The 12453-nt window shown below is 35.8% G+C and overlaps 1 protein-coding gene across 1 annotated transcript; it reads left to right on the forward strand.

Moving 5' to 3' along the window:
• The first annotated feature begins 9071 nt into the window (after positions 1-9071).
• Positions 9072-12321, forward strand: LOC120331422 (glycosyltransferase 1 domain-containing protein 1-like). Its single transcript, XM_039398499.2, has one exon. It carries the CDS (start codon positions 9840-9842, stop codon positions 11034-11036), a length of 1197 nt encoding a protein of 398 aa, XP_039254433.2. The 5' UTR covers positions 9072-9839; the 3' UTR covers positions 11037-12321.
• Positions 12322-12453: the final 132 nt, after the last annotated feature.

The raw sequence follows: 12453 nt of genomic DNA on the forward strand, positions 1-12453 counted from the left end.
ATTAATGAAATTCATTGAGTGTTTTACGTGTGGATTAGAAACATGTTTAATTTAGAATCGATTTTTCTGTAATCAGAACTATCCTCAAACTTCTGATTAACTAGAAACAGTGTAAACATCGAGTGTACTTTCCAGGCATTGCCGGTGAACAATTTATTTTACCAATGAAGTTTCAAGACCATCACATCACGCAATAGTCGTGATTTTCATTTTACCGATATCGACTCGACCGACGATCACAAAAATATCTGGTTTACGAAGGCATAAGTGACAGTGGATTTTGAGTCTGGACTCACAATTTTGTGTTACATTGCACAATTCATATAAGTATATGACATTATATTGAGAATTGTTTACGGAATATACCTAATTCACTCAAAGTTTCTATTACACCGTGCATATCAACGTGTGATCGTAATCCCGCTATCCAAATTCACAACACCAGATTTGATGAACAAATCGAATAATGGAACCAATTAAACAGATTTTACCAGTATCTCGAAGTTAAAATTTATCTTTCACCCTAAATTTTATCAGACAATCATTTAACCTACAACTGTCATCTATCTTTCTGAATCTGATATCCGCACCCTTATAAAACTCTCAGTAGCTATTTGTGTACGCATTCCATGTGATTTTAAGCGTTGGATAACCGGCGGTAAACAACTCTTTACTCCCAAAACCCACTTTTGTTCAAACCAAGTGTTATTTTGGTAACCTACGTTTTTACGTAGTGCGTCATTTTCATTTTCTCATAAAAACTGAAGTCACGTTATTGTCTAATTGACTAATATTCGCTGATGTGGATCTTCGTAGAACCCACAAAGCTACGTTCTTCCATATATTTAATCTAATAAAGCATAATATTCTGTCGCTTTTTCAGGTTAAGTTTTATTTACGTTGTGTTATTTTCCGCACGAATTTCTCCGCGTTATTGATTGTCTAATTTGACCGTGAAATAATAGGAATATGAAGTTTATTTGGCCTTAATGCGCGGAATATCGTCGTTAAGTTACGCATTGTGAAAATGTCCCATTTCAATTCCACCGAGTTTATTGTTGAAGAAACAGTCATTAGTTTGAAGAAAATTGAAAGTTCAATACTACACAAATAATCCTAAGGTTCTTGTTTTGGATAGAACTATTTTATTGTAAAGCGGATCCTTGTCGTTATCCGATATAAACATCTTTGGCCTCTTAAACCTATTTTCAAATGTTCCCTAAAAGCATCAAAATTATCAAAACCGTTCATAACTTTCTGAGTGTGAGACATGGTTTTAACATTAGATATGTCGATATCTATAAAGTTGGACCTCCTGAAGTATGCGCACCAAGATGGCGTACAATCTGAACTCAGGTTGTGTACCAGGTTAGGGTTCAGGTTATGCGACATCTTGGTGCGCATACTTCAGGAGTACCATAAAATTCGATATTGTTAGACGATGACTGTTTCCTCTTGATGAAACTTTTTCGAGGGAAAATTCGCAGATGTTATACAGCACATATATTGTTCGGCCGCAGGAAAATTTGCATGCACGTAAATCCTGGGCCACGAAAAATTTGTCTCCCTAGACCAGTGGTTCCTAACCGGTGGGAAATTTGGAGGTTGTAGGTGGTAAATTTAATGCTCCTCTTAAAATGTACGCACAACAACACAATTATTAAATATTACACAATGAAAATCACAACATATGCCATGAAGCGGAAAAAGATTCCCATTCGATTAATCAAAACTAGTAAAATATCACGTTGTTGCATTTTGATTTTTGGTCGGCCGATAACAACCTCACAGACATGTCTTGAACAAGCACCAATGCTTTGAACGTTACGCAAGAATATTTTCGTTGCAGAGGCGCAAAAAAGAACAGTTTTATTGTCTGTCTCAGAGATATCGGGTAGGCACCCGCTCTGATAAACAAATATTTGACCCGTCCCTCCATTCTGCTAAATTTTTAATAAAAGGTAATGGCTTATGTAAAAATAAAGTACGATCATAGTCATCTCGGCTACGTTTCATGTTTTTAACGAAAATTTTTGAGCAACTGCCGCAATGCGTTTTTATGCACTAAGAGTAAGACCATCTCCAATGATTCTATGTAGCCCCATGAAATGAGGCAACATATTTCAAATATCCATTTGCTTATCAGTTTGCTAAAAAAAATTGCAAAATAAAACAGGATAAGATTCGACAACATGGGCAATTTCAAATGAGTTCAAAGGTGATATTGACTGCGTCATTTGTAGATGTCCTGCGAATAGCAGGAACCAAAAGTTTCATAACATCGGTGGGACATAAATGAAACTTTGTCTCGTGGAGTGTGGTGATATTCTGCCGAGTAAGTCTACGGCGCCAAAGATGAACGGATCTCCTCATCCAATAGCAATGCGCATTTTCAAAAATAGATTCAGACTTCCGGTCTATCATATAAAAAAAAAGCAGAATTGATATGGACGGTGTAATGTAAAGTAAACTTTGATGCGTTTTTTTGTAATTTTAAGCGTTGAATTGTTCTATTCGATGGATAACACCGATTTTCTTTACACGAATCGTCACTGTCTCGGGATGCTAGACGGCGGAATGAATGTTCTCACAGGGTTTCAACCTCTACACCAATTACAAGCCTTTATTATAGAAAGTCATATCAATTATTATCGACAGGGAAATTATTCTTTCTAAATAAGTCCATATGTAATGGGAAATAACAACTCAGCCTAATCGGAAGTGGGAAATTGAGATAAAAAAGTTGGGAACCGCTGCCCTAGACCTAAACTACCTCGTTGTAATTGTAGTTGCAATACCCTTCCCTTGGCGATCACAAGACAGACTGCTGTCACCAATAAGCCGCACTACCGTGGTGAAAAACTAACCAATTTTTATTCCGAATTAAAGTAACTGGAATTAGATAGATCGATGATAATCGTCGTTTAACGAATTTGTATTCCACCTAAATTCTCTTGGGGCAAGTTGCAAATAGCGAATAAAATTATCTAAGTGATGCCACTTCTAATTTGTTAACAAGATAAGATTAATGAAATCTATTCGATATTTTATTTGTGGATTAGGAAAGTTTAATTTAGAATCGATTTGCTATAATCAGAACTCAAACTTGGAAGCTAGGAAACCCATTCTTTAAGTTCTGCCGTCGTTGTGTGTAAACACCTAGTGTCTTCTAGGAATCTAGGGTATGCCGTTGAACAATTTCACCAAAGTGTCAAGCTCATTACGGAACAGTCGTCATTTTTATTATACCGATATCGACTCGACAATCACAGAAATATCTGGTTTACGAATACCTCCGTGAACATGTATTTTGGGTGTGGACTTATATTTTTGAATTACACTGCACAATTTATACACTTCTAAATCACAATTTATGTCAAACGCTATGACATCATATTGGGAAGTGCATGATGTTTACGGAATATAATTTGGCGTTCAAAAGTTGCAAAGAAACACGTGATCGCAATCCCGCTATCCAATTTCAACACCAAATATGAAGTACAAAACGAATAATGGCACCAAATAAACAGATTTGCTTAGTATTAATTATTTGACCAACATGTTGAAGGTAAAATGCAGCATCTTTATAAAACTCTCAGTAGCCTTAGAGTAGACATTCTATGTGATTTTAAGCTTTGGATAACTGGCGGTAAACAACTCTTTACTCCCAAAATCCACTTTCGTTTGAACCAAGCGTTATTTTTGTAACCTACGTTTTTACGTCGTGCGTCATTTTTATTTTCTCATAAACACTGAAGTGAAGTTATTGTCTTATTAACTAATATTCGCTGATGTGCATCTTTGTACAACCCCCAAAGCTACCTCCTTCCGTATAACGAATCTAGCAAAAAATATTCCGTCAGCTTTATTACGCGTTATGCGTTATTTTACGCCCGAATTTTTCCGGGTAATTGATTGTCTAATTTGGCCGTAAAATAATAGCAATATGAAGTTTATTCGGCCTTAATGCGCGGAATATCGTCGTTAAGTTACGCGAAAATGTCTAATTATGTCAATTCTGTCGAGTTTTTATTCAAGAAACAACAGTCATTACTTCAGAGAAAATTTCGAAAAAAAAGTTGAATTCCATACAGATAATCTGAAAGTTCTTGTTTTGGATAGTACTATATTATTGTGATGCGAATCCTTGTCTTTATCCGATATAAAATCTTTGACCTCTTCAACCTATTTTCAAATGTTGAATAAAAGCATTGAATGTTTACCTAAACAAACAAAATTATCAAAACCGTTCATAACTTACCGATTGTGATGGTTTTACTAATGGTTTTACCATTAGAAATGCCGATATCTATAAACGTCGATAGTGTTAGACAAAGACTGTTATCTTTTGATGAATCTTTTCGAGAAAAAATTCACAGGCTAGGATTGTGAGTGTTCTGACACATCGCTTCTGTGGATTCTTAGCGTCACGTTGGTACTAGAGATGTACCGATACCAACTTTTGCCGCCGATACCGATGCCAACTAAAACACCGATAATACATCATAAGAAATTGATGTTCGGGATTCTGATGCGTTGATTTATTTAGATGCATTGTGCACTGACGCTAGTAATCTTGGTGTTAAATTAGAAAACTCATAGGCAGAGATGTCCAATTTAAATTTAAATATTAGTATCGCGACCTTCGAATATCGTTTTTCGTGTTTCTAAGAATATCGAATATAACAGATCTTAGCGCCGCATCCACGTTTTAATTGAAAATATTTCACATATATTTTGTGTTTTATCGTAATCGTGCGTCGCAACAAATAAATTACCACAGCCGACATGAAAGGATTTCAATCAGCGCCGACAAGAAATACCTATAACACGTCGATGATGTTTTTGATTTTACTATTTTATAATATTTTACAAATATTCTCGTATATTTCGAGACAGTCCGGATGGCCACGGCAATAAATCTATGAGGAAATTGTGTATTAAACTTAATTTTAAAATTAATCGAATCACAATATTTAATACTTGTGTAAAGAGATATAATTGTGTAGGAATTTAGCTTACCGATATCGATGAACTAAAAGTATTCGAAATAGTCAATGGTTATGACCATCCCTGCTCACAAGGTTTGGCTATCAGGGTGGTAAAATATATGAATAATATATCAAATTGATTCTTTGAGTTACGTGCGCAAGATTTTGTGCCAATGTAACTACATATTTTGTATTTTACACATCAGAAAATCCACTGATATTCGATTGATATATTTCTTCATAATTACTATTAAAAATGTCAATATAAAAATTTGGCCGCGAAAATAACCAGATTAGTTGAGCGTTTGAATGATAAATAGCTAAGAACAGTTTAGAATCCAATTCCCGTTTCTACTCGCGGGGTTGGGGACGTGTATGGCTCATAGCTCACTCAATGCAAAAAATAATTTAAACATCAGTATTCCAACCTTTTTTTTAAAAAACGTTCTGGATCATATAAAAACGTTAAATATATCGGAAATAGGGGTCTTCATTTAGCCGATACCGATACACCACTAGTTTGTACACGGGTACTTCGGACTAACTTCCTATTTTTATCCCGATGGTTAAAAAATTTGTTGTCGATTACCTCTCCGTTTTCTATTCTAAATCAAATTTTTTATCCAAAAGTAAGTAGACCATGATAATTCATTACCTCTTACACATAAGAAAAGACGAAATCCCCTGGAATTGTATTTTTTGCCCGAATTTGATCAAATGTCAAGTACGCCCATCGAAGTAACAATGCGCCGAACGCAAAGTTCCGTGTGCCTGGTTGATTTCTTTATAGGCTTACCATAAATCTGAAACAAAAAACCGGGACGGTGCGATTTGGCAAACATTCGGTTGATTGCCAGTCTTTGTAATATTGAAACGTCTACCAAGCCATTGCGGGTATATACGGCTCTAAATCTCTATACTGATCATTGAATTAGAAAAAACACAAAAAAATAGTTTGTATTATGGAGTTATGGAGTAAAGTTTTAACAATGGAGAAAAAATCTGTTCAACAGATGCCGATGTTCCGGCAAACAAAATCAACGAGTTTCTGCAAATTCGAAATGCTAATATTTCTGTTAGAAAAAACGTTAAACATCTCTGTCCACTTAAATTCAACCGCAAAGTAAGCCAAATTGCATTTGAACCATGCTCAGATAAATATCTCCTTATCAGTATTCGTCGAAAAGTGCATCTCTATTCAAAACCTGACTAGCTAACCGAACATATCATTTATCAATTTTGCAAACCAAACACTTTAGTCCAGTTTAAATCACCCATAATTTGTCCATATGTGGGGCCTGGGGAGCATTTTAGGCTTCATCATGCAGCTCTATATACCGCAAACATTCTTTTTAAATACAGTTACATCGATTTCGCCAGAGCGTTCCAAGGATTCCAGAAGTACAAGTGATTGCGACGGAATTAACAGTCTTCACCCTTTTTCCTTCAAATTTAGCTTCACCTCTGACATCTACGGCAGGGCTTGGCAACCTTTTGTCGCTCGCGGGACAAAATTAAGGGCTGCGAGTCATTGGCGGGCCGTACATATTTTTAGAAAGCTGAAACCTGAACGAATGATACTTTTTATAATAAAAATCAAGCAGTAATACATCTTTCGAATAGAATATAGATTTATTTCCTCATTGCATCGCAAAAAATTGCATTCGAATATTTTCAGCGCCATTGAACCCTTTGCACTTCGCATCATTTTTCTGCGTTTTGTTGCCATTTGTCTAATTATACTTAAATTATAGGCTCATTAAACGAGTAGTTGTGAATTATATACTTGTTAGGTTATAATATAATTTAGTTTAAAAAATATAATCGTCAAAACGGCTGTTTTGTTACTATAATTTAGTGAAGCGTCACGAGCCGGATTATAATATTCTGCGGGCCGGATCCGACCCTGGAACCGTAAGTTGCCGACCCCTGATCTACGGCATTAGTATTATCTTTTTTCAAAATTAAAATAATTTTGTTGAAGTAGGTGAGCTGGCAAAGGACAAATTTCAAGTGAAGTTCGTACGCTGGAACATTTAAGCATAAGAGTAGGACATCCTTCTTGAGAATTTGAATAACTTATCAAGCTTTCAAACAGTTCCGTAATCCTTTGCAAAGCAGGTAATAAAGGGAAAACCCGAGTGTTGCCATGCTGTAATAGCCGTTGATACTATCAACAAAATCGCAGAATGATTTCTCCTCTGTTACTCGGACAGTGTATATGTAATAATATTTATACATTTTGACAACAACACAAACAGGCAAAGTATCTACGACATGTTGAAAATGGCATCGCAGTGCACAGTTGAACTACATGGTATGCACAATCTATACCGGTTATATTTCTTTTAGTTTGAAAAAAGCATTATTTGTTTTTCGTCTTTTTACGCCTCCAAAGTTGATGTTGCAATTATCCGCACAGAATCCAACAACTTTTCCGAGAAAAGAGAGCAAGTATTCAGTAAAAGTTTTGGCGGTTTCCCTGGGTAAAGATTTGAATTCTAATAGTTTTATCTTCACACCAACATCAGGTAAAAAAATAACGAACCACAACTGGAACAAGCTTTAAATTCTTTCTGTTTGATGCATCGAAGGTTACTGATACGAAACTGGTTTAAAGTAAGTCATCATTAGGTTCAGAGGAGAACAGCGGAGCAATTCAATTAAAAATCACCGACTCTCATTTATTTCTGGCTAAACGTGCAAAATCAGCGAATCCGCTTATCAGACAGCGGACATCAGAAATTCTAACTGTGTATATTTACAAGTTAATGCAAATTTAGGCTAAAAAAATCAAAATTAATTCAGAGGTGCAGTCAAAACTTTGTGTGATAAGCAAATGTCGGCTGCCAACGACAAACAATCATCCGAATTTGTTATCGCAAAAAAATTGGTCAGTCGAGTCGATGCCTCAATTAATGTTTTGTGCTTCCTGCTTTGGATAAGATCGTTGACATCAGAACGACCATTTTATTCTTGACTAATAGAAAAACAGATCTGCAATGCGTACAGTGACCTTTCCTCCTTCAGTTTGCGCAAAATAAGGAAAATCTCCTTTCAACTCATTAGAAAATTTGTACTTTTTCTTATGGCATTTCGACAACTTAACGGCATTGTAGTTAAAGCCAGAAAACGCATTAAAACATATACCGATTGTGACATAACAATAGAGCAATTTTTTACTCTCTGAATTAGCGAAGTGTGTCGCAAAACAGTGGTAAATGGGCTGCCACCGTTAAAAAATTGTAACAATAAGGAATATGAATTTTTCACCCATGACAGCCGTGCTGACAAACCGGGACATTTGAGTCGACCGGCCGGGACGCCGGGACAGCTCGTCAAAACCGGGACTGTCCCGGCTAAACCGGGACGTATGGTAAGCCTATTTCTTTATCCTCTGCTGTCATTTAATGATTTCGACCGGTTGAAGAAGTCAACAACTTGAAACGCAAGCCTGAAGTTGAGAGTTTGGGTCCATGCAGTTTGTGACCTTAGTGAGAAACCCAACTTTAAACGCCTGGTAATGATTGTAGGCAGTAGTGGGATTCAGTCGGTTCGCACCGCGGTTCTATAGAACCGTCTCACGGAATTTCAAAAGATCCGCGAACCGGTTAGCATTACTGGTTACTGTCAATGATTTTTTGTAACAGAACCGGGTGAAAAATATGACTTTTGTGATGAAACCGGCTGACAAAAAAATTGAATCCCACCACTGAGTGTAGGTGTATGCCTCTCGTAATAGATCGATATTATAATTCCATCTGTGACCCATTATTTCAACGCGGAATACTATCTTAATAACAAAAAAGTTATGCTGACACATGGCACCGCATAATTTTGATGAAGTTATAGCAAAGAACAACAACATAATATTGAAACGACCCACACAACGTGTGTTATTGTCCACATCGTGTTCAATAACAAGTGGTCCACTACATTTAGAAAGTCGGCTTACTAATCATATGATGAACCACGAATTTTCGTCCCGATACCAGTATAACGGCTCAGCACCATACGATGGCGATGTAAGGTCGTTAGGGCGATTGGAATAAATAGATTGAATAGGCACTTTATTTTTAATGACGCGATTCTGTTCTTCCAAAGTTCGAAATGATTGTTCAAAGATGTTTATTGTTGAGACAAAAGTTGGTGAAATAGTAGTCAAATAATGGTGAAAAGGTTGTCAAACAGAAATCCGGTAAAATACAGTGCTATAACCGGTATGTTAGTCGTTGGCTATAACACAGGATGGACCAATTATACTATACGAAACAAGGAAAACAGAATTATTAATCTATCTGTCTAGTTGTTCGACTCTGTTGCGCCCTTTAGTTTATGTTACTGCTCGCTCCCCTGCTGTTCTATCAGCTTTCAGCACGGCTTGGCGTCTAACCATCGATGCTTTTACCGTGAAGTCATCTATGGTCTAACATAGCGAGGAAACGTCAGTCGTTGAGCAACCCTGATCGGATTTCCTGGACTGGGCGTGTTGTGGGTGTGTTCCGATTGTCAGAGGTCTGATTCTATACCGGTTTTTATTTCTGTGCTGTTTACGTTGCCACGATTACTGGCTTCGGTACACGTACATCCGCGTAGAGTTCCGAAAGCCAGGACTGCAAGAGGATAGGACCCATTTCCTGTCAACTGGCCAACTGCCAGGCCGTGTGTCAGCAGCTTTGAATTCAGGCTGAACGAATTGTAGTCGGATATACGAAAGCACAACAACTTTGGAACACACGCAGACAAAGAGTACTGGATGGGGCAACTGAAGAAATATTTAATGTAATGAAATATATAGTCCTGTACCATATAGAGCTGTAGAAAACATGGTGTATTTGTATACTCAATATGAAGATCCTTATTATCTCTCCTACTTCAATATCTTCTGTATCTGGTAATGCTTGCACTGTTCAAAGAATACAAAAACATTTGGCGTCGAGTAATTCAGTGTGTATAACATGTAGCGTTGATGTTATCATTTCCCAAAATGCAAAATGTACCCGGGTGCAGTTGAAAAATTTTGTGGCAAAAAATGGAATAGATTGTATTTTGTTTCTTCACGCTTACAAAAGTGCCAAAATTTTACTATGCAGCTGTGAAAAATGCTCAAAACATCCATTAAGTGTCCCATATGGAATTATATTTGGTGGAACTGATCTCAATGCTGATATTTTGGACGAAGAAAAATGCTTGGATGTGAAAGAAATTTTATTAAATGCTAAATTTGCTGTCGCTTTTACCGAAGATCTGAGGAGAACAGCTTCGCAACTTGTGCCTCAGTTGAATATATTTATCCAACCTCAAGCAGTTGAACTAGTCAATGTGGAACCTAAAGCCCTTCATAACGTTGATTTCAATTCTAACATGTTCACAGATAATGGAAACCATAACTTATATGGGTTCTTGATGGTAACTGGTATTCGGCCTGTAAAAGACCCAATCTTTCTGTTGGAGGCATGGATGAAATGGTGCAAAAATAATCAACATTTAAATTTAAAGCTCATCATTATTGGTCCTGTAATTGATCTTGAATATGCAGATTCATTTTTCGATCTTTTGGCATCACTTAAAGATAACTGGACTCAGAATGAGTTTATGGCCAAACAAAGTACGCAATTTAAAGCTAAATCATTGGACGATATTTTTGATTGGTTTGGCGAACCTGGCTCATTCCCTATTTTATATTCTTCTGCTTTGCCACGAGAAGAGCTGAACATACTTATGCATTCTTCTTTTATATTTGCGTCAATAAACTCTTCTTATAGCGAGGGAATGGCATCTGCAGTACTAGAGTCCATGGCAAATAAAATACCTGTTATAGCCAGAGATAATTCAGGTAACAGATCTCTTGTAGAAGATAACAAAACTGGACTTCTATATCAAACATGTGAAGATTTTATGAAACAAACTGAAAAACTTATTGAGAACCCTGGACTAAGAAGTTTGATCATAGAGAATGCTTTTCAAATGGTTCAGAATGAACATTCAATAGAAAAAGAAAAGGAATTTTATAGTAATTTATGCCAAGACTTTTTTGCTAAATAATATATTTTTAAGCAATCTATTTTGTTTTTCATTCAACTATTGTGATTATCTTCCACACCAACCTCTGCACTTCAAGTTATGCACTTTTGAATAGTATTGCAGTCTTTTCTCCAAGTTCACTGGCTTATATTATATTTGGTTAGTTTTATTGAAGCATACTTTAATAAATGAATAGTTTGCCTTGTACACGGCCTCATAATTGCTTCACATTTTGCTTGAATTCCTTTCATTAAAAAATGCAATAATGATATACATATCTTAGATGAGTAATTCAATTTTTCTATCATTTTTACCTTTAAAATTTAACCGATTGTAGCATGCAAAGTTTGTTTTAATATTACTTAGAGATTATCAATATAAAAGGGTATGTTTTATATATCAAATGTTTATTGACTGTTGTTGTGCATTTCCAATTTGTCTGTATAATATTTTTTGTATTTAACCATTTTTCCCACTGTTGTATAATTCCATGAACCAAAGTGAAGCTTGTCACCATTACTGCAATCCGCTCCATTAGGACCAATATTAAATATCCCCTTTTCTGCAGTACGTTTTTTTTAATAAACTCAAACAAGGGGTGATTAAGCCGCATGATTTCTGTACTTTTATATACCTTATTACGTTTTGAAAGTCACTGATGAAGTCAGTCAGAAAATCACTGAAGTTCCTTTTTCAGACGGAAGGACTGATATTATCTTTATAATTTATATTGCTCTTTACATTTGTACTTTATTCCTTTTGAATTCAATTATTAATAAACATGTACTTATTGAACTCTTAATCTGAGTTGCTAGCGAAGTTTTTCCATAATAATGTCATGTATGTTTATTTATATTAATTTATATAATTGTGTATCCATAAAATACAGAGTGTATGCATTTATGCGGACGTGTGTTAATCATTATTGATAATAGAAGCTAACACAATAATTGAACATATATTTGGTAGAAAGGCATAGTTCAACAATTTACCTACAATTCTGGATGGGAGGACACGACTAGTTACAGAGTACTACAGTCTTGCAAAATAAGTTCTCGTCTGAATGCCTACTTTCAGAGCCAAGGTTTTCTGCTCCCATAAAAAAGAAACTCAATTAGGGATGTAGATACATAAATGAATGGGGCATTACCTCGATTTGTACATCAACTTTAATCATTATTAACATTAAAATTGGGTAATTAATGACATAATATGTCGGTTTAAACATTTGTATCATCTCAACACTGTTTTTGGCCGAGTATAAATGGATATTTGACTTGGGTATGTATATCAGCAGACTTTGAGGGGAATTAAAAAGGATGTACCGGTACTATTTCGGGAATTGTTGACAAGCACCGATCCTGTGTAAGTCAGAAACTTTATTCCAACCTTATTAGAGAGTTTTTGTGCAAATTAGGCCCATGGTAACTTTCACTAA

The sequence above is a fragment of the Styela clava genome, chromosome 6 (genome assembly GCF_964204865.1).
Source record: "Styela clava chromosome 6, kaStyClav1.hap1.2, whole genome shotgun sequence".
NCBI lineage: Eukaryota > Metazoa > Chordata > Ascidiacea > Stolidobranchia > Styelidae > Styela > Styela clava.